Consider the following 26,554-nt stretch of genomic DNA (forward strand, 5'->3'; position numbering starts at 1 on the left):
CCCAAACAAATCTCTCATAGTTAAAGCTGTGAAACTTTTTTGCCATGGCTTGAGTTCCCTGACTACAAGGTCTTGCTCAAACCTGCTGTAGATTTCTGATTCTGTTGCTTGTCTTGGAGATTTTTGAACCCCCACCCTTGGGAAGAACAGCTTGGCTTTAAATTCCTTAGTCCTGCACTTCAGACTGAAGGAGTTATTTTTAACCTGTCTTGACCTTTGCCTGAGCAAGAATAAAATAGGGATTGGGCAGAATATGACACAAATCAATAGGTTATCCCAACAGATATGATCTTTGGCACCATTTTGCCTTGGACACTTGCTGCAGTAACAAAGATAAATGGTGATTTGTTAACACTGTGACTGGGTGGCTCAGTGGATCGTGTGGTGGCCTCTGACCTCTGGGTCTCCAAGCTCTGAACATCAAGATGAAATCTCATTCTGATAGTAGGAGGGAAAAAAAAGGGTCCACAAGGGTTGGACAGTTTTGGTTCAGTGCTGATCACAGTGCTCCAGAAAACATCCCAACGAGGATTGAATAGGCAGTACCTCCTGACAAAAGGGAGTATGGGGAAATGGAATGGGAACTGTTGCAATAGAGAGCCGGTGATCAGTTACTGCAGGCTAGGACTTTCAGTGCTTTTATGGAGTGATACTAGAGCACTCAGAGCTGCTTTGTCTCTTTGCCTATCTATCAAAGAGGACCTGCATCGCAGACAATCTGTGGTGGCTTCAAGTGAAAATGGAATTTGTTTTATGAAATAGCTTTTATTTAATTTTCTGGGGTAGTATCTTCACATCCTTTGATTGCTGAAAGCTAGTGATGAGGGGTCTTTTGGGGAGCTGAAGTATGGAAAACCTCAGATACAGTTGTGATCCAGTCATGTTTCTACTAACCTTGCGTGATCTGTTCCGTCTTTCGAGTCCTGTTGCAGGTCCTCTGTAGATAGCTGACTCTTAATATGTTCTCAGATGACACAGCAGTCTTTCAGCAGTCCAAGATGGTGTATTCTCATCAGGTGAAAATAGAGTCCTGCAACAGAATTTCTTCCAGGACATCTGCAAGGATACTGGTAAGCAGTGTTTGAAGACAATTCTATGTCATAACTTATCTCATGTGTAAGCCACAGAAAAGTGAGTTCTCTTCTCCTTTGGCTGATGTATAATTCCCCCTGCCGTTAGGAGGCAGTATGGCAGTATTTCATTCTGAACTGAATCCATTAACTTCAACTTTTTGGCTCTGTATCTCTTTACAGTTTTTTCTACAAGACTGGCATTGTGCTCTCTGGTGCTTTACCATGGTAAGCACATTCTCTCAGTTTTGACTAGTCAAGGGGACAAAAAGCTTGTACCTATGGGGTGCAAAGGGTCTAGCAATTGCCTAATTGAGGTAAACAAGATGTTTACATAGTGCTTTTAATCCTTCCCATGTTGTAGATCCTAGGGTTACATAAGACCTCATGCTGTGTTTGGGAGCCCCAAATTTATCTCTGTGATACTCCCCTGCAGCCTCTGTGATACTCCTCTGTGCCTCCAAATTTATTTTGCATTAGGCTGTGCACTGCCAGGCTATAGAGAATGATGTGAGTCTTGCCATTGAGAGCAGCCTCTTATCCATGTTTTAACTCATCCCATCCATCTGTAGGTTGTACCAATACCAGCAATGAGCTGGAATTGCAATGGGTCAGTGCAGATTTCTGCTTGTGTCTGTGTGTAATGTCATTTTACTGTTGACAATTGCTCTTGAATCTCAAATGGGGAGCCTGTTTTTAATCCATGGATTACATACCCTATGAGTTGCTTGCAGTACACATTCATTACTTGAGATGTCACAGAAGGAAGTTTGGGCCAAAGAATCTTGTCCTACATGTTCCTCTCCTCATGAGGTTCCTGAAAACTCAGTCCAGTGTCATCCTTGTCCCAGACCAAGGCACATTTTTGTATCCTGCCCAGATGCCTGTTCTGTCTCACATTTCTCCAAGTCTGTCATGACACTTGTTTCTCCAGAGACAGGGGCTGCAATCTGCCCATAACCAGAAACCTCCAGCTCTATCCCTTTCTTCCCATGGGAACACAGATTGCCCTGCCATCCTTGTGTGTCAGTCCTTTGGCTGAAGGCTTTGTTCCTTTGCGTCTTCTGCAGTCCAGCCTAGAGTTTGTTGTGGCTTTAGGACATGCAGAGCAAAGTGCACTGGGCAGACTGAGTGAAAGCAGCATGTCCAGTGCTTTCCCCCTGCAGTCAGCATGCCACTGTCATCAGACTGCCACTACTGGCTTCCTATGTACAGAGGACAGTTGGGGCTGAGCTTGGTGCATGCACTGAACAGGGTGGTTTCTGTGCCAGGAATATGTTAGGACCTGCACAATGCCTGTGAAATGACCCCTAAAGTGGCCATGGCTGTAGCCTTGCTGTAGATGTCCAGTTACGCTGCATTAGCACAGCTGTCTTTGCCTACCAGACCTGCATTCATGTTTAAAAAAAAAAAACCAAAAAACTGGGAAAAAACCTCAACCAACAAAAAAAGAAAGACCTGGAGAGAGAGGCTAGCAGCCTAGCAAGACCTACTTTTCATTATATTTTTAGCCTCTGATTTTATTTTTCCCAGTATAATTCTGGATTAACTGTTTCATTGTTTATTCAGGTTGAGATTGACTTTAACTGATCTAGAATTCTCTGCCAACATCCTCTTTGTCCTTTTCAAACTACAGGATTTTCCCTATCATTACTTCAGTCATGTTTCATGTTGGGTGGGTTTTTAGTTTTTAAAAAGGCGTTAAATTACATCACTGGTGACTTCTTTGGAGTTCTTTGAGTTCATCCAGTTGAAAGCTTTTACTTTTGAAAGATATTTCCTCATGTCTTGAATATAAAAAACAAAGGATCTCCTTCATCATAAGATATATTGCACAAACCATCTTGTGTTCTTTGGGTTTTAGAGAGAATTAGTCTGCCATTTCTCCAACTATCTAGGCCTATACCAGGATATTCTTTCTACCGCAATATCTAGTTTTATAAGGAGACAGGTCTATGTGTGTGTGAAATAACATTTTTTTAAAGATGTGAAGATAAGAAATAAACTGCTCAAACTTCTTTGTGATAGGACTCTGCCCAAGGTCCACTTTATTTGTCTCTCATGGAAATAGCTTTGCATATTTCATGGTACAAATAGACTTCTAGGGGTTTTCTTCTGGGGGATTTGTATTCTTATGGAGAAACATACTGGAGAGGTTGATACTTGTACAACATGCTGCATTCAGAACACTGCTGTTGCTGGCAGAGTGGTTAGTGGTACCTCTGATAAGGCATGAGCCATTCCCTCACTGGTACTAGAAAAAATGGCTGTAGTTTGATGGGTTTGGGAATGGCTGGGGTCAGGTCATCATCTTAGAGCAGCTGTTTTTTTTCTCTGGTCCTGGCCCATCTATTCATGGGTGCCATGAGAAAAGCTGTTTGTCCAGAAGCAGTAATTGCAGAGCTGGTGGGAAGTAGCAGGCAGGTCATGTCGCTTCCTCACCTGCTCCTACTCCAGAAATACCTTTGCAAAAAATTAATGTCTTCTGCACTCTGTTTGTAGAATCATTGAATTACAAACGGATTCAGATTAGAAGGGATTTCAAGAGGTTTCTGATACAGTCCCTTACTTAAGGCAGGGACTTAAGTCCTTACTTAAGGCAACTTAAGTTGCCTTACTTAAGGCAACACTGAATTCAGACTTGGTTGCTCAGGTCTTTATTGAGTTAGATCATGAAAGCCTACAAAAATTAATGTTGTACATTCTGTCTTTTCAGCTCATTTCAATGCTTGGTTGACCTCACGCTGGAAAAGCTTTTTCTTCTGTCCAGTTTGAACCTTACTTGTTTCCATTTGTGTCTGTTGTGTACTGCCAGTGCACAACCCACTGTAAAGAGCCTGTCTCTGTTCTCAATAAGGTGTTTTTTGACAAATTGCTGTTAGGTCCGTCTAAAACCTTCTCCAGGCTCAACAAACCTGGCTCCCTCAGCCTCTCATCACAGGGCAAATGCTCTGAACTGATACCTGTGCTCACCCTCCATCTACTTGGACCAGCTTATCAATCTTTCTCTTGTAACGGGGCATCTAATCTAGACAACACGTTCTAGATGGAGTTTGTCAGGTGCCAGGTGAAATGGAGTAACTACATCCCTTGAACCTGTGTGGCACAGAACATGGTTCTGTGAGTACCATGCGGGACACTGTTGGCCATTTTTGATGCCAGAGCACCAAATGATGATGATGGCTCATATTCAGCTGAAGACCCATCAGGCCCTCAGGTCCTCTTCAGCAGAGCTGCTACCCAGGCAGGCAGGCAGACCCTAGTATGTACTGTCACAGTGGATTATTTCTTTCAAGGTACAGAGCTTTGCATTTGTCCTTGCTGAATTCTGTAAGGTTCATGTTAGCCCTGCAGCCTTTCTAGGGCATTTTGGATGGCAACCCTGCCTTAAGCATATCAACTGGTCTCCCCAGTTTGGTGTCAAGTGCAAGCTTGATAAGAGTGTGCTTTGTTGCATCCTCTAGGTCATGGATACAGATGTTAAACAGGACAGGTCCCCTGCATGTATCTTGTTACCGGCCTAGAGGTAGGGTATAAATGTGGCCCTCTGAGCTTCATCATCCAGCCTGTTTTTAACTCATCTGATAGTCCACTCATAATGGTTTACTGTCAGTCTTGAGGCATTCTGGGAAACAGTGCTGAATGCTTTGCTGAAGTCAAGGTAAATGCCTTCTATGACTCTCCCCTTGTCCACAAGTGCTATCATTTTATCATAGAAGAGAATCAGGTTGGTCAGGCATGATTTATTCTTGGAATATCCACACTGACTGTTCCTAATCACCTCCTCCTTTGTGTGCCCAAAATACATTCTAAGGAGACTAACTGCATGATTTTCTGAAGGACACAGGTGAGGGTGATTGACCGTAATTTATTGGGTTTTGCACCTCTTGAAAATGGATCAGAAAGAAGTCATAGGTCAGAGAGAAACCCATAGCCTGTAAAGTCAGCTACTTTCAACTGGAAGATTCCCAAGACCATTCAAAAATCGTTGAGAGGCTTTGTGATGAATCAAGCTGCTGTTTGAATATTCTCAATTAATCCTGTCAGGCCCTATAGACCTATAGGGATACAGCTGGAACAGTAACGTTCTGAAAGTGCTCTTGGCTTTCAGGTGTTGTTGCTTATTCACTCATGTTTTCATTGACTAATATTTTACAGGAATCTGATCACTGGTGAAGCGTTTGATTCAACTACAGGAAACCCCATTAGCAATTAGCAATATATGTTTGTTCTCCAGAGAAGAGTAGGAATGGGGACTTAAAACTCACCAATGATAGTTGTAAAATAATTACATTAGCTTGAGATAGAAAGATCTGGTCTTTGCCATTGCAAAGTTGGTTGTTTAATAGCCTGAATGGCCAGCAAGGTGGGACAAGGAATCACCATTCAAGCTGGTATGATTAATCCTTTTGATTAGATGTACGGAAGAGGTGGTAGAGCAACCATTAATTAAATGTGCAAAGGATACTAAATTTGGAGTACTGTCAATGCCTGCAGTGTGGAGATGCTAAGGGATTTAAAATTAGAAGCAAAAGTAAGAAAGAAAGATCCCTGCTGCCAGGACATGTGGAAGTAAAAAAAAAAAATCACATTGAACACAGTGTGTGGAGATGAGAAACCTAAAAAACAATGGTGACAGAAGAAGATGCAGCCATGTCAGAGTATTTATTTGGTGTCTGGAAGCTGGTAAATTGCTGTCCATTGTAGGAAATCTGAGACTATGCTCCATGGAGAGAGAAAAGAGGAATCTGCTTCATTGTCAGGCTAGACTGCTGTGATCCATTGCTTCAGGATGTTGTCCCTTATGCACCTGACTTTCCTGTTCAGCTGGGACATGTAGTAAATATGCTCCTACATCTCCCACCAGCTGTAGGTGGCAGCTCTGGTCAGTGAGGTAGGTGATGTGAGAGGACTCTGAAAATCCATCCCTTGAAGAACAATTCTACATATCTCTCTTAAGGCTGGGTGCCTTGAGTGCTCTGCATCTCTGTGTGTGGGCTTTCTCATGGGTCATGGATGCTCCCAGAGGTGCTCACAGCAGTAATAAAGTCTCTACATAGCCTTTGTAGTGCTCAGGAGAGGCTGACAGAGGCTAAGTGGAAGCAAATGAACTTTCCTTGGCTTTAGTTGTACCATGCACCTTACTAGTCTTGAGAGGTTCTGCTGTGGAGGAGTGGAAGAAGTGAGAAGTTTAAATGGAATATATATTAAAACTGTTTTGGAGAGTAGCATTGATCCTGACATACTCAAGAATCACTTTTACAAAATCTTTGAATGAAGTATTGCCTCTCAGTTTAGATACTGGAACTGTCTGATCCTGGGCTCTTACAGTATGTGGGAAATGCTGTCTGCAAGAGGGGAATTTCAGCAGTGGTGGGTTGCCAGGCTGTAAAGGTCATGGAAGGGTGAGGCAGAGATGGGAAATGTAACAAGAGAAGCTTATCAATTTTGCCTTTGATGGCTCTTTCTACCCTGCAGTGCTTTTCAGCCTGACTCTGCAACTGGTTCTAGTGGCCAGTACACCTGTCCTGCCTCTGGGTAGCACAGCAGACTTACCTTACCACCCCTTCCTCTTCATCTGGAGAGACAAAGGAGGGCAGTCTCGATATAACGAGGTGCAGGGGAGTTACATAGAAGAGCCATCCAGCACTTGACATAAAGCTAGGTGGGATGACATGTACAAGTATAGAAGTTACCACGCCAATTTGCACCAATTATCTCCCTGGCCCCTGAGTCCTATTTCCCAGCCTGGCTGATGGTTCAGAAGAGTCAATTTTGGGGGAAAGATGTTTTTCTCTGTCAGTCTGGGGTTGACTTCAGCCTCCAATTTTGGATATTCTTTGGCTTTTCTCCAAGAAGGTGGGTCCAGCTGGTTGCACATTGGCGAGCTCGGGAGACGGCTTTGTATGTTCTCTTTTTTTAAGAACTTAGGTATAGAAACAGCTATTGTTAGCACACAAGGCCTAAATACAAATCACCACTTAATCCAAAGAGCTTCTACCCAATTTAACTATAGAGTTTATGGAATATTCCCTCAGGTGGCATCCAGTCACTGATGTGGGCTTGGGTGCACTGTTATTCACTAATGTTCAGAGTTTTACCATCTTATGAGTTTTAACTGGATCTCTGACTGTCCTGATGATAATTTTATGTGAGGTGGCAGATTGTTCCAAACTACTATGATATCCTTGCAGCGAGTTTTGGCTGATGTCAGTGAGGAGGACCAAAGAACCTGTGTAGGTCACACTATAATCCAAATATCTATCTGATACTATTTTTAATCCTGCTTAAGATGTGCTGCTTAACTCAGTGCTACTTGGTGGGGTAAGTCCCATGAGTTAGTGTGCTTTCATATGTTTTATAGTCTACAGAAACTTTTCTCTCTCAGCTTTGCATTCCTGTCTCTGCTCTCTTCCAGAAGATACTCAATGCTAACCAGCTGTTATGGGTCTCTGAGGGCATGGTTTCCTTTTGCTCTTTATGGTGCTGCATAAAGAAGGAAAAAAGATGGAGAACAGCAACGTTTCTCCTGAGAGATTCCCCTGGCATACTACTGAAGGCAGTGCTGCTGTAGTGCACAAAACACAGGGACCAAAATTCCTGTCTATTATCACCTAGTATTTCCTTCCTGGTATATCTGAATAAGTGGTGGGTTTTTTCACTGCTCTTTTTTTCCCCTCTTGCCACCATTGTGGAGTGAAATGTCATTTCCATTTAACTGTCTGTTTCCTGTATTCATTTGTAACTTCCAGGCATATTGAAATGCTCTCTAAGGGCAATTGGCATTGCCTGGCTTTGGCTGATGCTGAATTTCACCAACAGTTTTCTGATTTTCTGTCCAGTTTTGTCACTCTGAGGTTCTTCTTGGTCCACTTCTATCTTGATTAATTTGAATGAAGCTGTCGTCTGCATTTTTCTACCACCTGTTCTCAGTTTTCAGGTCACTCACAATATTCCTCAGTAACCCTAGCACAGACCCTGGTGTTACTATGTTTTTGAGCTGTACACATTCTGAAGAGTAGTTGTTCATTCTATACTAACATTTTCAGTTTAATCCACTTTCTCATTTGTGACACAACTTTTGCTCCAGGGATGTTGGTTTTCCAAGAATATCTCTGAAAGAAGTGTTACCTGAAGGTCTAGATTGCCAGCTGGTTAATTCTCAAAGCTGTTGCAGAGGTATTTTTAAAGAGGTCCACTAGACAAAGGACCAGGTCTTGTTCAGGAGTGAGAGCACTGACTGAATTGGTACTGTAAGTTAATTATTACTATATTGCTGTGTATAGTTTATACAGTTTTCGTTCTTTAAACTCATAATTCTAACTCCAATTTCCATGGGCATAGGGATCAGACCATTGAGTCAGGGAATTGAGGAGCTTCCCTTCAGAGTGGATTTACTCTTCCCTCATATCCTTCATGGGTGAGCTCAGTCATTTGTTGTAGAGAGCCATTCAGGGACTCACTGGGAAAGGTGTGACATACCTGGCAATTCTTGGCAAATTCTTCTTGAGCATTAAGCCATGTTTAGATGATCTTACACCAGTCATAGAGAAGTCAGAGGCTGATATAGTCCTCAGCCATGGGGTGGGAGAAATGATACTGGGTGGTTATTGAAGAGAATTACTTTTGCAGTCTTTCCTCTTGAAGAGCCTCCTTCAGGCTAATTTCTCAGAGGGAAATGAGCACCAAGGAGTTAGTAGGAGGCTGGTTTTGTGGGACACTTCACCCCTGAGAAGTCATTGTGGAACTAAGGTTTTTTCAGGACTTATGGATGGATGCCCTTGGTATATTTCATCATCCAATGCTTGACTCTCCCCTCATTCTGGTGTTGCTGGTTCCCTGCAGTAGGGAGCCTTACAATACTGCTGCTATTCTCTGCTCGCTGGCATGTGCTTCCCAGGTGCTCATACCCTCCTGCTTCTGAGGCTGACCCTGTGATGACAGCTGCCTGGCTGCCTATCAAAGGTTCCATTTAGAGTTAGCCCAAGAGCAGACAGAAGGCTGCAGTGTTACACCCCGAAATCTGACACAGTGTGCCTTGCCTGCTTTTCAGTGGGTCCTTGACAGCCTTTCAGCTCATGTCTGTCAGACCCCTGCCAGGCACACAAGTTCACTTCCATCTTGGAAGAAGGGGAGAGAGAAGTGACATTTCACCGAGCGGTGGGCACGCCGGGGGATGTAGGGAGATAAGGCAGGATCACAGAAGCAACTGAAATCCCCAACGGATATTGCGTTGCTGGCTGGATTGATAGGTTAAATGTGTTGCTGGGACAAATATCCCTGCTCCCTCTGTCCCAGAGGACTGTGTAGTAAGAACAGCACTCAATCCTAATGAATCTTGTCCTACACTGGGACCAGTTCTGCTGTAGCCTGGCAGGAGGATGTTCATGGAGAATTTGTTTCCAGATTTCAACAGGAGCTACCAATAGAATGGCTTTTAAAATAAATATGTTCACTTAGCAAACAGCAGCAGTAAACGAACAGAAACACTAATGTGGCCAAGGATGAAACATTAGCATTTTTCAAATCCGTTTAGTGAAGACAGACCCTGGGCACTGGTTCAGGTTCTTGTGTTAGGGGGCTGTTTGCAAAGCACTAAGCTAACTTACAGCCAAAACCTGTCAGCTTCTTCCTGGAGCTCAGGAGGCCAAAACTTGTCTGACTTGTTGACAAACTAAGTCTGGTCTAAAAACTTAATAGCTTTGCATTTCTTTCATCTCAAGGTACTTAGGATACACCAGTCAAGAGCACAAGCTTTAGGTAGTGTTTTGGCTGCTCCAGACTACAGGCAAGGAAAATGAAACAGTTTTGTTCAAGAGCAAGGTGAGGTGACTTGTTTGAAGAGCACCACTTCAGTGACTAAAGATGACCGTGATGTCCTGAAAGGCCTCCCTGTTGCATCACAACAGTGAGCAGCAGATTCAAACAGTCCTGGCTCGGAGAACCTTTCTGCACAGTTGTGAATTGCTCCTGCCCATGGCTCAATTTTCTGGGGAAGTTATTTGTTCAATTGCTAATCTAGCCTTGACTAGTTCATCAGCTGTGGTGGATGGCAGCACAGGATGCCATGGCTGGAGGCTACTGTCAGGCAGAAGCTTTCCACTCTTGGAAAGATATGACTGTATCCTTGGGTAAGGTGAAAGTTGTATGGGGAGCCTTTTCTTTGAGGTTATTTGTTCCTACCTGATCTCTACCAGTAAAGCTGTGCCAGCTCTGTCATGTGAGTAGTAGTTTCAGCCCAGCATTCACTACAGAAAATCCCTTGTACAGAAGCTAAGTCTAGGGCTCTTGACCTGGGGAAGTGCTGTCAGTCCTCAGGAAATGGATATCAGAATGGAATGAGGGTCCTCCCAAAAATTTTCTGTGTAGTCAGTGGGGAAACTCTGGTGACCGACTAGTGCATGAACCAAGCTCTTACCTGTAGTTCCCAGACCAGGGCACTGTCCCAGGCAAATGAGTGTGTTTCAGGAGAGGGGGAGAGCGCTGGGGGTTGCAAGGGGGAGTCAGTCCTGCTGGGTCAGCAGTAATGAACTAAGCCAATACAGGAGAGTCAGGGGACCAAAGGGCTGTGAGAGTGATGCCTAAGGCCAGGTGGTTTGCAAGGGCAGGGAGAGGAGCTGCACAATGCCTGGGGATGAAATACTAGGCAGACAGGTGGATACAGAAGTGGGGCAGTGACATGCTGTCATCCTGCAGCCAGTGTGGCAAAATTGCACCAAGGCACTGTGTGTCCTGTTACCTGACCTCTCCACATCACTCTCCATTCCTTGCACATTCCTATACTTGGCAATGGAGGCACTGCCTTTGTTTTGTGATGTGATCTCTGTCCTTTCTTCCAGGTACCATGAACCTGCAGTACCTCCTGCCTGTTGTTAATGCCCAGACTATTCAGCCCCATATCTAGGGTGTATTGTCCATTTCCTTCCCTCCCTTGTTTCACAACCACAGTCCCATTCTGCAGCCCTATTGCTTAGTTCTGTGTGCAGAAGTGCCCCTTGCAGTGCCTACCAAGAGTTTAATAAAGATCTACTGCCTGAGTTACCTTTGGCTTTTATAAACCAAAAAATGCAAACAGATTGTAAGCGGCATTCATTACCGTGCACGCCTTCAGCTGTTTATTGGATACACATCCCCCTCCCTCCAGCATCTCTTTCTTTTTTTAATATGTTTTTTTTTAATTTGTTTTGATGAATGAGTGACAACCCTGACACCCGATTCGCTGAGATTAATAGAAACGACACAATATTTACGTCGCGCCGACGAGCAATTATCCTGCCATCTATCTTTGAGATTATCTTTCTGATTGAAAACTACTCATCCGTGTAATCGGAATTATTTGGAATTAGAAGGGAATTTATGGCCCCTTTCACTCTCCCTCCTATTTGCCTGTGTCTCCATCCTTCTTCCCTCTTCTTTAAGAGGGATCTTTCTTCCTTCATTCCTTCCATACTTCCTTCTTTCAGCCTTGTGGATAGACACATGGGCTTTGCTGTACAAGGATGGTCATTTCTGGAGATGGGGAAGACTGGGCCACATTGTGGCCAAGCAGGCACTGGGGACAGTGAGAACCCACCGAGGCTGGGACAGCAGCTGAGGGATGAAAGACTCTTCAGAAGAAGCTGGCATGGGAACTAGATACATGGAGGATATGAAGCTGTGAAGGCTGAGCAGGCAGCACTAAATAACTGGAGGCACCTCACTTCATTTTCTCTTTTTCTCTTCCTTCCTTATTACTCTGTTTTGAAGATGCCTTTCATTGGCTCACTGCTTCATAAATGTGCTCCTTGTACATTTCTTTTATCTAAGTATTTTTCTGGAAGTATTTTTCCAGGTCACTGTACAGGAGAAGGACCTGTTATTGCAGGCATCTTCCCACTGTGAACCTTTCTGTAGCTGCTGCTGGTGTTTCTGCTTCTTCCACAGTCTGTGGAGACAGCCTGTTGTCCTCCAGTGCATGTGATGGAGAATGGCAGTCTTGCTTCAATACTGTGTCCCCTAAGACAGCTGTCTGTACAGGGCTTCTAGGATATACTTTTGCTTATTTGTCATAGCTTTAAGGAGGTGATAGATGGTAAAAGACCTGTACTATTTTTTCTTACTGGGAAGAGGTCTCTCTTTTGCATTTTTTTCAGAAGCACTAGTGTTTTTTATGATTTTTCTGGCCTGTGATGCAGAAGAAGCAAGTAGTCATGTTGTGTCAGGTCACCGCTAGAGGCAGAAGACACAACTCTCCCTTTTTGGTGATTCCAAGATAGGACAGCAAAATTGTCATATGCTTCTTCTCTTCTCTGGAAGCCCATCTCTAAGCACAGTCCTTAATGAAGCATTTACTACCTTCCCCTTCTCCTGGGTGAAGACAGGAGTGGCACTATCCTACTACATCTGGAGAATAAAATCTGTGATCCATCTCAGTCAGCACTGAGAACTACTCCTCTGTAGAATATTTCAAAAACAGTGCTTTTTTTTTTTTTTTAAATGGTTGTGGCAGAAACAGAGACAGGGAAGTGGATGTCAGGGGAAGTCAAGCAGCAAAGACATTTTAAATGGATACAGTAGCATCTGTGTCCTTTGAGAACCACAGCATGCAAAGTTCCTTGGCTCCTGTGAATCCTGATGGGGAAGAGAGAAAGGAAGCACTGTAGGTTTCTGAACAAGTGCCATGTGCTAAATGAGAGACATAGTCTGAGTGCTGAAGGAATTCAGCCTGAACTCAGTTACAGAGATACCAGCTAACACAGAAGCCAGGCTGCAAAAATGTTTGATACCAAGAACAGTGTAAACAGTTAATAACACAAGGATTTGGAAAAGGAAGTGTGCTCTGAGGTACAGTTGCTCCATCAGCTCGAGAGATATAGGTCCAGATGGGAATCCCAGATCCTTCCGCCCAGAAATACCCAATGTTGTTATTAATTAGTATGGAAATATTTTCCTTTCTTGAGAGAGGGCTGTTGAATTGCCAGCGGGATACTGGGGGGATGGGTGTGTGCATGTGTGGGGTAGCCTATCAAGAAACTATTAATTAGGTTACTTCCCACTGCTGTTGACATGCAGGGGAAGGGGGTTGTTTGTGGGCCAAAATAAAAAGGAAGAGAAACTGAAAGACTGAGATTGAGAATGGAAAGCATGAGGAAAAAAAGGAGATGGGTAGGACAAAGAACACAGGCTGAAAGAGGTATGTGTAAAAAGACATTCCTGAGATTCCCAAAGCAGAAGATGAGAGAAATGAAAAACCAGGATATGGTTAGAATCAAACCTCACTCTCAACTCCTTTGAGACAGCAGCAGCATGGGCTGGACACAACCACAAAAGGACTGACTGATCATCTCCTGTCTTGTTACTGGTTTTGTTGTTCATGCTTCCACAGACTTGGCACCAAGGCTTCCTCATGTCAGAGCAGTGATATTTTATGCCAACTGTCACTATGAAACAGAAGAGAATTTAGATGAGAAATTTCTTTGGTTGTGGATTACCTTCCTTTGCTGGCTGGGTCTTTTATCCCCCTCCTTTGGAATAGGTTCTTTATCAGCCTTGATGAATAATCATAAAAAATATTCATTGGAATTGCTTGGCTTTCTATATATATTCAACCACTTAGTAGTTTTATCATGGTCTTTTTGCAGTCTCTAGCTCTGTATTTCTGGTTCAGCCCTGGGAGAGGGCTGAATGCAATAGTGTATCCCTGTATGTAAGCAGTAGGTGCTGCATTCGCAGTTCTGAGAGAGTTCCAGGACAAGAAAGAGATAAGAAATGTATGTGAGATTATGGGTTAGAATAAGAGAAGGATCTATTCACAGAGGGAAAAGAAAACAGAGCAAGTGGGTTACCTAAAAATATCAGTGCAGGCTCCTGGCTCCCTTGCAGAGGGAAGAAATCAGTGCAGTTGTGATTATTCAGAGAAAGTGTTTTGGGTTTGCAAAGTGGGAGGAATGGAGTGATAAGACAAAGACACAGAATTGATACCTCATATGGGACCACACAATCCAGATCTTTTTATTCTGTGGTATGCCTCTAGAGAATGTAGCTGTCTGCTGCATTTTCTTCCAAGAAACCTGTCTACTATTGGAACATGCAGAGGATCTACCCACCCTCCTTGGAGTAATAGAGCACAGAAGGAAAACAGCTATCCAGATTGCAGCCTACCATCACCACTTCAAATGTTCCAAGAGATCTAGAGTGAACAAGGGTGGTTTGAAATGGAGAAACTGGTAAAAAGAATCACTAAATCTGGATGAATTATTTGGCTTTCAGTTTCAGAGCTTTGTGTGCAACAGTACACAATTTATCAGCATGTGATTGTTTTTAGTCCATGCACATCTCAGGGGCCAAGGAAACTGTTAGCTCTAAATCTGCCACCAATTACAGAATCCAGGAGCACTCATGAAGCTCTTACCTACTCTCTTCCTATGCTTCATGTAAGGCAGATTAGGGTTGAGGTGGGGTGATGTTCATCAGCAAGGAGGGATGTGGCAGCACAAGAAGAGTGAAGCAGGAAGAAGCTGAGCACTGCACAGGTGAGGGCTACTGATTCCACATTCAGCTCTTTCTGGCCTTGGTTCCTTGTGGGTGTCACTTGTCTGTCTGGTTTGGTTTTGTTTTTAAAGAAAATTAAATACAGATAATTGTGTTCCCTAGAAAAATGCTCTTTTTAATTTGAATTTATTGTTAGGCTTGTTTTTCTAAGGGAATACTGAGTATGTGATTGCACTGGTTAAGTCTGTGTAGCTATTTAATCTGTTATCTAATTTCAAATGCATTTTGCACCCAGTCAGAGTCTGAAAGGTATTAAGTTCAGACAAGTTTCATGAAATAGGTGACAGGTAGAGACCTTATTATTATACCTTAGGGAAAGACTGCAGGATGAGCTTATGCTTATTAGAGTCCAGGAAATCCACATGGGACAGGGACTGTCCAAATGCCCCAATTACAGAAGAGTTCAGTTGAGGCTCACATCTTAGTGTGGGTGCATCAGAGGATCCATTGTTTGGCCAGTGTCTTGCAGATTCTCTAGTGAATAGTAAGGCATGAGCTTCCTTCTTTTTGGACATTCATAATCCTGCTAATTCATGTGGATTCCCTGGAATTCAGTAAGAGGTGAGTAACAGTGCAGCCCCTGTATAGTAGAGTTAAAAAGCCAGTCAAAGACAGCAGAGAAAGCTATTGCAAACAAGGTATCTTTGTTTCGGATAGAAGATTCTTAAAGAAGTTAAGTTGAAGTGCAGATATAAAATTGATGATGTCTGTACTGGCTGTGTCTTCTGCCCTCAACTTATGTGTGCCCCAGTTTTCATCAGACTCTTTGAGTACTGGTTTCACTGTGATTTTGGATCCCAGTATAGTCAACCTGGTCCAGTTCTGGAGTGAATATTACTTTATTATGACATACTTAGTTCAGCATAGGTTCTTTGGATATGTAAGCTAGACTAAAAATGAATGTGGTTATAGTTACATAATTTTTTTCAGTGAAATATTCTTGAATATCTTGAAATGAGATAGTTACATTTGCACAAAAATGATGGGAACCAGGCCTCAAATTACAAAGTATATCCAGTAAAGACCATATTTGCATACTTACAGATGCGTGGTGCTAAATGTCAAAGGACCACAAGTTCTGAACGCTGCTTATAATAATAATAATAATAAGACCAATAACCTAAAAGTCTGTCTGGGGAGTCACCACAGCGTGTCTGTAATTAGTTGAAGTAAAAATTATCATTTATGAGGCATCTGGAAACATTAAGTCTCAGAGATGAGCAGTACCTATGTAGTCATCTCTGTCATGGCACAACCTTAATGACATTTTTGCCTGTGAACTTCCTTACTTTTGTCTGCTCTGAACACTAAATAAAGGTAATGGCTGAAGAGCTTTAGTTTGCAGTCTTGCCATTACCTAGCCCACTCAGGCTGTCCATGACTCACTTAGCAATGTTATAGGTAACAGGTAACATTTTGCAAACATAATGTAGCAATGCAGAAGCAGTTTCTCCACACAGTCTCGCACATTCTGAAGAAGGAGCTGAATAAGAGTTTGCATTTATGGAGGATCTGGCTGTAGAAATCACCTTTGAAGGAGGGAATCAGTTCAGGGCGAGGAACTGCTTCCTCGTGGCTTTGGGCATCAAGCCTTGTTTGCTTGTTTACTCTTTGATTAAGCTCCTCTAGAATGAGTAACAATTACTCCAAGTTACTGCCACCACTCAAAACAATACCAGTTAACACAGAAGACTTGAAAATAATTCTTTAAAAATCGAGTGTTTTGTTAAATTTCATAAAAGAACCACAGAAATTTAGGAAAATATTTATTGAGGAAAATATTGCTAATACCATCAAGAAATATGAAATGACCCATGATTACAAAGTCCACATGCCTCTAAATTGGAGTCTCATTTTCTGCCTAATGACCAGTGAGAAAATGAAAAATAAATTAACTTTTTTTTCCAAACATGAACTGTTTTCTTTGATAACTTAAGAAGGAGACATGAAAACCTTTCCACAGGCTATATGTTCCCTAACATCCCATTTTTACAAATTTAAAAATGCAAATAATAAATAAGTGGCAAAAAAAATTCTTTGGGAGAATGACACGTGTAGCCTAACAGCTTTGGAGAACTTACAAAGAGAAGAAGATAGTCTGTACTTCAAGTTTCCATGGGGGTTCACCAGGCAAATGAATTCCAGGATCTCATGGCATGGTACATAATATATTAAAGAAAAAGAGGTTCTGTTCTTGTCTATATCACTTAGGGTGTATTAGCTCAGTGATAATTCAGCTTAGATACAATCTCATATATGCTTTGCATTTGAATTAATATAGCCTGCACCTCATCTGGATATAAAGTCCAAATGAATGAGGCTGTCTTTCTGCTGAAATCCAAACCAGCTTGTTAGGAGCATGCTCAAGTAGCCCTATGTAGCTTTGTTTTGCTAATGTACCTTTATTTGCTGTGTGGCATAAAAACGGGACTTCTCCTGGAGTTCCTGTTAGCTGTCAGCAAAGTGATACTGCGGCCCAGCCTCAAAAACATGCACAGGGCGGAATCCAACACTTCTGGCTCAGAGCTCATTGTTGCACAGAGGTGGTGGAGGAAGGCTGTGATTTCATAGTGGGTGTTTTTCTCCAAGCTTGTAAGCACAGGACAGTTGTTGGTACATGATGTGTCAGGGAAGAAGCGACTATGAGTGCTTTAGATCTTCCTCCCTGTGCTCAGTGGGCAGTCACAGCAAGGCGGTGTATGAGTGTGTGAGGCCATGCCTGTGACACATTCCTTATGGGAGGGGACAGAAGAGGAGCTGGGCCTCACCTCCCAGCTGCAGCAGGGCCCTAGGCAGGAGCCATGGAAGGGACTGGTTATTCCAGGTGAGGACAGGTCCAGGTGTGGCAAGAGCACAGACTAAAGCAACAGCAAGGGACTGAGCAACCAAATGTCTGCATCTGGAACACGAGCTCGACAGAAACCTTCCTCAAGCAGCTGTTTCCAAGGGGCTCTGGGTAAATCCACTTGAAGTTAAGAATTTGACATATTTTTTTTTCCCCCTTCCTTCTCACTGCTAAGCCTTGGTGAATGTGACATCTTTTTACAGGGGGTAGGTGGGGGTGGGGATGAGGACAAGAGTTTGGAGGGTAATATAGCTTGCTATGGACTGTGCTATACCTGATCTCCAGCTCAGGTTCCAGCAGCTTTGAATACTTGTGATGAACTGCAGGACAGCTTTGAGCCCAGAAGGGGCCTATAGCACTTCCAAGAGCACAGAAGGGGAGGAAGAAGGGGAAGAAGGCCACGGAGACATTATAAGGGGGATGCTCTCTGTGGCACATGCCAAGATTGTCTGCAGAGGAAGTGTTGACGGTTTGGCTCTTTCTCAGCCTCACGTTCTGTTGGCTGGCATCATGTGGCTCTTTTGGGCTGTGGGGACAGCTGTGGTGCACTTGTCTGAACACCTGGCACCTTATCCCAGTACCGCCTGGCCCTACCAGCTCTCTGCTGGGACCATGTGTGTGTCCCTTCCTTCACATTCTCTCAGTGCAAAGCATCTTCAGACCAAATCCTGAGTGAGCGAAACAAGCACTAAAGACCTGCAGCTGCACAGACTTCCCCTAGAGCTTGTCTCCTTTGTGTGCTGTAGCCTTGCTCGTTCATGTGGGATGAACTCCATGCCGAGTATCTGAATTTTTGGCTGCCTGGAGGGTAGAGGAAAGGAACGCTAAATCCTTTGTCAAACTCTTCTTTCTTTCACATATGGGTAACTACATTTATAGAAAAGGCTCTGGCCATTTCCCCCTTCCCTCTCTTCACTCTCTTAAAGAGGAAATGCTCTGAGTTTTGAGGTGCTCCAGGCTGCAGAGCAGGAAGGGTTCAGGTTGGGAGAGCTTTCAGAGGTGACTGGCAACACTAAGATAAAAAAATGACTTGAGGTGATAGAATGAGGGGGCAAAGGAGACTGCAAGAGAATTGCAGTAAGAGGAAGAAACCACCTCAGCAGAACTTGCTATGGTTAGCTTAAAGAAAGAAAGAGACAAGGGAGAGAAGGCTACTACCTGGGTCTGTACCTGTTCAACATTTTAAAAGGACTTAGAGCTCTCTGCCAAAGGCCTGGCAGCCATGTAATGGGCTCAGAAGTGGTTTTAGATGGCACAGAGCAGAGAAGCTTTAGTTGGAAATGCAGACTCCTGTTCCCCTAGAGGTGCAAGGGAGTCTTGTAGTTTCATGTGCTAGGGAGATTTCTGGGTGGGGGGTGAGTAATACTTAGCCAGACGTTTTGTGGTTGATTTACCCACAGTGAGGGAGTGTATTCTGGTGGCAGAACTTCATTGCCAGCGAGGGAATTGAGGCAGGCATCTGCATATACTTTGCCGTGTCTGTAGAAGTCATGTGTGCCCTCAAGTGCCTCCCAAACAAAATTATTTTGTTTCCTCATCAGTCAGGATTTGTAGATAGCAGGTTTAGTGTCATCTGTGTGGGAAAGTAGTCTCTCCCATAATACCTAGTACTGTTCAGGGTTATTTTTGGTTGCCTGTCTTCTCCTACCTGTCCCTGTGGCATATCCAGCACAAAAGCCATAGCAACATCACCCAGAGATCACCTGGCCAGGAGCACTAGCTTGACCAGGTCTTGGGTACAGAGGGAGAGCTACTGAAGGAAGCAGAAGTTTTTCTATTGTGACACAATGTAGTGGGCTGACCTTGGCCAGCTGTGAGCTGCATTTCCTTCAGGGAACATCCACCTGCTGCACCATGCCCTCAGCAGGGGCATGGGGGACTGTGCTTCAGCACCTCGACTGCCTCCTCCCCTCCTGCTCTGACCTGAGTGCCTGTGGGGCCGTTTCTCACTCCTCACTGCCTGTGCAGTGTTTTCTGCCCTTTCTTAAACATGTTTTCCCCTGTGCACCACCATCTTGGCCGAGGGGCTCAGCCGTGCCCTGTGGAGGGCGGGTTGGAGCCATTTGGAACAGGCCGCATCAGGCAGAGCCCGGCGTCTCCTCACTAGGGCTGCCCTGCAGCCACCCCGCTGCCAACACCTGGCCACAGACACCTGGTGTGGGTGTGCTGAGTGACCCTTGGCTGATAGTATTTTGAGCTGCACCTTCTCCTTAGACCGGTGAGACTGGTGAGGGCTCTTTCTGACACAATTGATGTGGTGGGGAGGTCAGGCAGGACTGAGATCAGTGGTGTGGCTTTGGAGTGGACTCATGTAGGACCGGCTGCAGAATTAGTCTTTCCTCACTTTAGAAGCTGCAGACTTTGCACAGCACCTCACTTATATTTGAGAGCTCTGCTGAGTTGTGCCAGCCTGCTGGCATGTCCTCAGTGGGAACGGGGTAGGTGAAACCCCTCAGCTTCCATGCAGAGGGCTTCTCCTGGAAAAGCTTACTCTTCATCTGTGTGTCTGCAGGCAGAATATCCTCTTCTTCTGAGGAATTTCATCAGTTATTTCCCACCATTTTTATTTTAAAAAAATTACCTTTTAATCAAGCAAGACACACAAAGAATATGGAGCCTGTCCTTGCAGAGGAGAAGAGAGAGCACTGACAGCCTCCTGACACACAGATTTGGAAAATGGTGATGCTTTTTCAAGGGAGCTGAGCTAACAGTTTGGCTGTAAGGAGTTTAGATCTGGAGCCAGACATCATGGTTAGGCCTGTCTGTGGTTATAAAGTAGTTGTTTGGGTTTTGTAGAAGTTGTCTGATGGAATCTGAACTAAGTACAAAACAAAAACCCAAGGGGAAGCTGTTTCTGGCAATCCTGGTCTCTCTACTTGATCTGGCGCCAGAGATGGCTTAAATCTCACTTTGTCCTCCTCCTCCTCGTATCAGAATTGGTACCAGCTCTATTATGACAGTTACCATGCTTCCTCTCGGTCCCCACCAGGCCAAGGTCACTGAGAACATGAAACAGTATCTCTTGCCTGAAGCCGACCCTAGTAGGCTGCTGGGCTACTTTGAGATTTGTCTGAGTACACAGCTAATGCCCTGCCAGCACAGGTGTGGACTTGCTGGTGCTAAACAAGGTCCTGAGCAAGTGGTACAACAACAGTGATGAGTTTCTGTGAAGCATCTGCAGCAAATGGAAAGTGCAGGAGGTGCTTGCTCCAAATGATGCAATTGACAGCCCGGCGCTGGAGGAATGCATTGCAGCGTGCTGCTGGAAGAGGATGGTGGTGGTTTCCAGTGAGTGAATATCATGGTTGCATAATTTAGGCAGGAGTACATCCAAGAATTCTTATTCTGTTGTTTTTTGTTTTTTTTTCATAGGTGCAAACACAGAAGCTCTTTTAGGCAAAGGCTGTGTAGTAGGAGTGAAAGTTTAGAATGGATCTAAGTGAGGTAAAGGTAGAAGAGACTATTATCATACTGTGTGTGATAGACTGACAAAAGCTGTGTATTTAAATGTAACACAGCATATGATTCTACTAGTGCTTGCAGGCTTTAGTTAAATCCTTACAGATTTTATTTCTGTGTGTACATGTAGAACTGAATGCTTGCTCTGGATAGTTTCTGAACACACTCTGGTATGTGTCTTGTTGCTCAGGCCAAGCTATTTTTCATTAGTGTATTGTTATTACTAGTGGACTCAGAAAAACGAGGGAGAGGAGCATTCTTCTGTGCTTGCTTTTGTTCTTCTTCAAGCCAATGGCATAACCTCAGCTTGAGTAGCCACAGATGCTGCCTCTCCACAGTCTAATTTTACAAATAGCTGTGCCAGGTGAAGACTTTTCTCTGCCCAAACGTCTGAAAATGAACGAATAGACTTGGGTGCTGCCTAATCCAGGAAAGTTCCTTAGTTCCTAGCTTGACATGCTTTACTTGTATCTATGCAGAAAGTTTGAATATTCCCTTCTGCCAAAGAACTGTTAGAGTCCTTATCTCCAGCTGGCCAGCAGCTAGCCAGTGCTAACACCTTTAGCTGGAATGGTTAAATCTGGTAGGGGGTGTGTGTTAAAAGCTCAGTCATTTTGACATTCCTGAAAAATAGCAAAATATATAGGAACTAAAGAAGGAGCTTTACAAGTTTACAAGAGTATTAACAGAACAGTGTGACTTTCCCTGCTGATGACAGAGACTTGACATGGCAAATGGCATGAACCGTCCTGGAGGGTTCATGAAAACACTGGATGCAAACATATGAACTCTGTGCTCAGTGTGTGCAAGAAAAATGCCCTGTTATGGCTCTTGGTTGCACAGAAAAAGAATATTGAAGCAATATGAAGTTTATGGCATTATAATCAAATAAGGAATTAAAAAACACTAATCTTGCAATAATATCAGCATTTTCCTCTTGAGCAATTGCTGGTTTTCAGACTATATTGTATCAAAATGCATAGTATATTTAACATCCTATTAGATGTAAGAATCATACTATATGTGCCAAGCACCCAGAAGTTTGCTATTCAAACTTTTTCATTCTTTTATCTTTTACTTCTTGTCTTGTAATTTTCACAGTCAAGAAGAAGTCAGGAAGAAGACTTGGTTTTGGGGTTTTTACATTAATTTCCTTTATGCAAAAAACCAAACAAACTAAAAAAATCATTTTTAGAACATATTTTTTGGCATGTAACTAGTCTCTGTTTGAAATCTGTGCAATTCACACCTCTCTAAATCCAGCAGGGCACTAACACAGCTATTTAGAAATTTAGGGTTTGTGAGGCTTTTTCAAAGTAGCATGACTCTGATGAAGAAACTTTTTATTGTGTGTTATAATTATTCTTCATAGTTGGTGGCTAGCCTTGGAAACTGCAAAGCTGACTTTCAGTTTATCTTTTAATACTTGTATTCATACCTGCATTTCCAGATATAAAAGCAACAGTGACTCTGAGCTCTAAACTTACAATGTGTAAATCTGATTTGCACCAAAGCATCTTGAGGCACATGGGAGAAGGGACAAAGATTATCTGTATGGTTTAATGTATGGGTGGAGGCAACTGGAAGATTACATTGATTGGACCACTATTTTCAAGCTTCAACTGTTTTTGCTTTGGCCCTATTTAAAAAGGGGTATCTGTGAATTTTTGTTTGTCTTTAAAAGGAAAGTATGTTTTGCATTCTTCTATCATAGCTTGCATGCAGCTGACCAAATTCTGCCCAGATTTATATGTGTGAGACTCAGACTCTGTGTCTGAAAGAAATTAAGCACTGAAATTTTACCTCCACTGTAGAACTGAGGATCTGAGACTGAAATACAGATGCATGATCAAACTGGCCCTAGCAAGAAGCATTTAAAAAAATACCTTCCCAAGCAACAAGTAGAAAATACCACAAAACTGCACTTGCACTTTACAATGGGTAAAGGGTACCTCAAGCGTACCTTGTACTTGGGTACCTCAAGGAAAGGGGTGAGCCTTTCTAGAGTTTACAAGGCACTAATGTTTATCTTTGTAAATTTTTTTGTTTTGTTTTTAATGTATCTGAAGGTGCTTTTGAAATATTTTGGCTTTCTTTTGCAGAGTTTTGAGTGGGCATTCAGTCTCATGGCCTCCACTCTTGGATTCTTTACCTGCCTCTCCCTGAGTCTAGAGTCTGGAATTAAGTGGTGTTTGTGCACAAGGGTGCTGGCAGTGGGGGTGGGGAACTTGTGTTTGAAGTTTTATCTAAAGCAGATCTTCTCTGGATTGCTGGGTACCCCACTGGGGTGCAATTAAAGTTATACATCCTGCTGTCTAAAGGCAGAAAGGAAGGATGGAGGAATGCTACTCCATTCAAAGTTTATTCACACTAGTTAACTGTGGCATGCTGTCAAAACCTCCTCTCTTCACCCTTCAAGCAGAAAGTGGAAGAATAGGGTTCTAGTGTATGGCCGGGGCTTCTTCTGCTGTATAGGTATGGGATGCTAGTGATAACACTGGACATGGACCTAAGAACTGAATAGAACTTTCCAGCTACCTGCTTGAGACTTGCCCAAAAAATCCTTGTGATTTAGACTACATCATGGGTTTTCCCACCAGAGCATCAGTTTAGCCCATAACAATGTAAGGGGGCAGGGATGATGCTTTTCCATTCAACACAAAGCTTGACAGAGTAGAATTTGAAGAACTTTAGATGTCAGCAATGTAACAGCAAAGAACAGTCTGGCAGTTAAAGCTGAGTTTTTCAAAAGTGACTTTTGGATTTTGGTTTTGGGACCTTGATCTGCCTTCATCTGCTGTGCCTCAGCCTGATTATTCTCTGTACTGAGTGTCTAAAATTCCTTCTGATGGCAATGGGTATTGTAAAAGGTTTTACAGCTCTATTAAAGCCCCTAAACATCTTGTACTAGCCAGCCCAGATGAGAGGGCAAAAATATTTTTTTTTCTTTGTTTATCAGGTAATTTTTGATCTGAGATCTGATTCAACTAGGTGAAGGACCAGAATCCAGCAGGCAATTGAGGGTGTGTTTCCATGCTGGAGCTCAGCCTGTCAGATACTTCCCCTCCACTCCCCTTCATTTGTAGGTCTTCATCTGTAGCTATCAAAGTGCTTTAAAGCACAGTGTTAAGTATTGTTATCTCTGTTTTTTTAAAGCTGAGGGATATGCAGCTGTGGTAAAGTGACAAGCCAGACCTCACACAGGACAGTAGCTCAACTGAAGAAAATGACTGATCGTCATGAGTCTTTGCCCAGTGCTTCATCAGACCCCTCTCCAGCAAAACCAGCTTTTTTTAGTAAAACTCCTTAACTTAATCCTACCAGCTTAGACACAAAGGACACTGACACTGACGAGGTGAATTAAGCGTGTAGTAGGATTTGGCCAAAAAAGACACAGGAAATTACTGTGTCTTCCTAGATAGTCAATAGCTGAAATTGAATGAGACCTTGACTCCGATGTGGTGGGTCCTTGCTTTGATTTGGGATAGCTGCTCTTGTTTAGCTAACTTTCTTTACTCCAGTAACAGCAGCAGCTGCAGTGTGGTGTAGACATGCCTAAACTAGCTTAAATAGTTCAGGTACTGCTAGCCACTGAGCCAAAGAACCATGGAGTTCAGCATGGCTTGGTGCCTGAGGATTTTATCCTGCTCTTTGTGAGTTTAGCATTTCTTTACCATCTCAGCTAAAGCAAGCCTAGCAATATTTTGAAAAGAAGGCTGGTGGGTCTGGTACCCTCCCTGCACTCATACTTTTTTCAGCAGAAGTGAGCGTGATGCTAGGGTTGATTGTAGGAGATGTTGCCTAAGACAGCAGTGTCATGAAAGCTGTTTTGGCTCTCCCTGCCTACTATTCTCCCTCTTCTTCCCCACTCTTCCACTGGTTTTCATCATTAGTTGCCTTGCCTTCAATGCCGTTTGCTATGAAGCTCCCTAGTCACTAAGGTTCTACTGGAGATCACGAGTATCTAGGAGCTGGCAAAGGCTTGGAGAAACAGCTGCCTGCTGGAAAGGTTACTGGCCTTGCCTGACTGTATCTCTAACTGGAGAATCTGGAGGGACTAAATATAGGAAAATCCAGGTAATGAGGACCAGACCAGAAGCATTTGTGATGTGTTCTCTCAAGTCACTCTCCAGATGGTGGGCTCCCAGCTCAGCCTCTGTAAGAGAGTTTTGCTGATATCTGTAACTCATCACTTTCTCGTGGCAGCCAAGGACTTAAGCAGAAATGAGGGTTCAGGTCCTTGAGAGCGAAGTAACTTCTGCTGAGTCAATAGGGAGGTACCATCACTGCCCTCAGTTTTGTTTGCAGGAACAGCCTCATCAAATAGTGTTTGTGGGCAGAGACCCTTAGTAGACTGCCGAGCTGTTAAATTGCCAACCTACCCACTAGTTTATTCTGCAGCAGAAATACAAGCATGCCTGGACCAACCCCCAGAGCTCAACTCTGAACTGCTCTCTCGTTCTGTCAGAATTCCCAGCTTGTTTTGAAAATGGCATTTATTTTTGTTAAATTGCAAAAGAGTTGGATGCAGTCTGCTAGTTGTGTTTTGCCTCTCCTTCTTTGTGCATTGAATTTTGTTCATTCACTTTACATGCCTCAAGTTGCTGTAATGCTGCTGGGAAAGTAATTGCCTTGCACTTTCTCTTTCTGATGCCCACGGGTGACTGTGGGGGACTCCTCCCTGGGCACAGTGCAGAGTTAAAAGCCCAGCTTTTGCTGCTTTGCTTAAGACCTGGTTATTTCTTTTCTTTTTTTTTTTCCTTTTTTTTTTTTTTTTTTTTTTTTTTTTTTGTCAGCTGCCTGTTATATCAATCACAGAGCTGGGATCTATTTATAGGTTGGGACTCAGAGTACTGTGTCCTAGTCACAAAGAGAGGCAGAGACGCAGAGGGGACTGTCGGCTGGTGCAGGCAGAACCAAAAGATATTTAATCAGCAATTAGAAACACCTGAGGGCAAGGGAAATTCTACTCCAGCCTCGAGCCTCATCTCTCAGCCTGCAGCATGTAAGTAGCGAACTTCTATCTTTTATTGCGTTTATGGGCTTGTGTTTTGTTTCCTTTTTTTTTTTTTTTTTTTTTTTTTTTAATCCAAGCATTGCTCTGCACAAATCCTTTTATCTGGTCTAAAAATTGTGGCAACATCTTGGTATAGTTAAAGGTAATAATTTTTTCGATTTTCACTCTGTCAAAGGAAGGTCAGTGCGACCCACAAGCAGGGGAGTTGGTTCAGAACTTCGTAGAAATCAGGCAGTTTCTCTATTTAAGTGTGGCTTTTTCCTCTGGAAATAAGTAAATGAAAGTTTGAGTGGAACAGTTTTGTTTTGGGAATAGAAACAGTCAGGTTTGCTGGCATTCCAAAAAGGTCAATGTATAACGTAACTCTGCTTAAGGGCTTACCAAGGACAGGTGCTATTTATCCCATGCTGGTAAAGGCAAACCTGGAAACTTTAGCAGTCCTGTCTTAGAAGAACCAAGTGAAAACCTTCTCCCTATTAAAAACCCAAAACCCAGTACCCCCACAGCTGCATATCAAATCTTTTATCAGACACATGCAATGAAATTTTGCTTTTACTAAAGGCATTTATCATTGAGCAGTTGATATTTCTTTAATTTTAGAAGTTCCAAAGCAACTGAAGTATCTTCAATGAC

General features: G+C 43.3%; 1 protein-coding gene across 1 annotated transcript in view; it reads left to right on the forward strand.

Annotated features, from left to right (window-relative positions):
• The first annotated feature begins 17,172 nt into the window (after nucleotides 1–17,172).
• ESRRB (estrogen related receptor beta) overlaps nucleotides 17,173–26,554 on the forward strand; it is a 134,764-nt gene continuing 125,382 nt past the window's right edge. Inside the window, exons 1-3 of the mRNA XM_086893439.1 lie at nucleotides 17,173–17,424; nucleotides 20,818–20,889; nucleotides 25,742–25,909. Of these exons, the coding sequence (XP_086749565.1) occupies nucleotides 25,908–25,909 (2 nt within the window). The 5' untranslated portion in view covers nucleotides 17,173–17,424; nucleotides 20,818–20,889; nucleotides 25,742–25,907. The remainder of the gene's footprint in view (nucleotides 17,425–20,817; nucleotides 20,890–25,741; nucleotides 25,910–26,554) is intronic.

The sequence above is a fragment of the Cyanistes caeruleus genome, chromosome 6 (genome assembly GCF_971803275.1).
Source record: "Cyanistes caeruleus chromosome 6, bCyaCae1.hap1.1, whole genome shotgun sequence".
NCBI lineage: Eukaryota > Metazoa > Chordata > Aves > Passeriformes > Paridae > Cyanistes > Cyanistes caeruleus.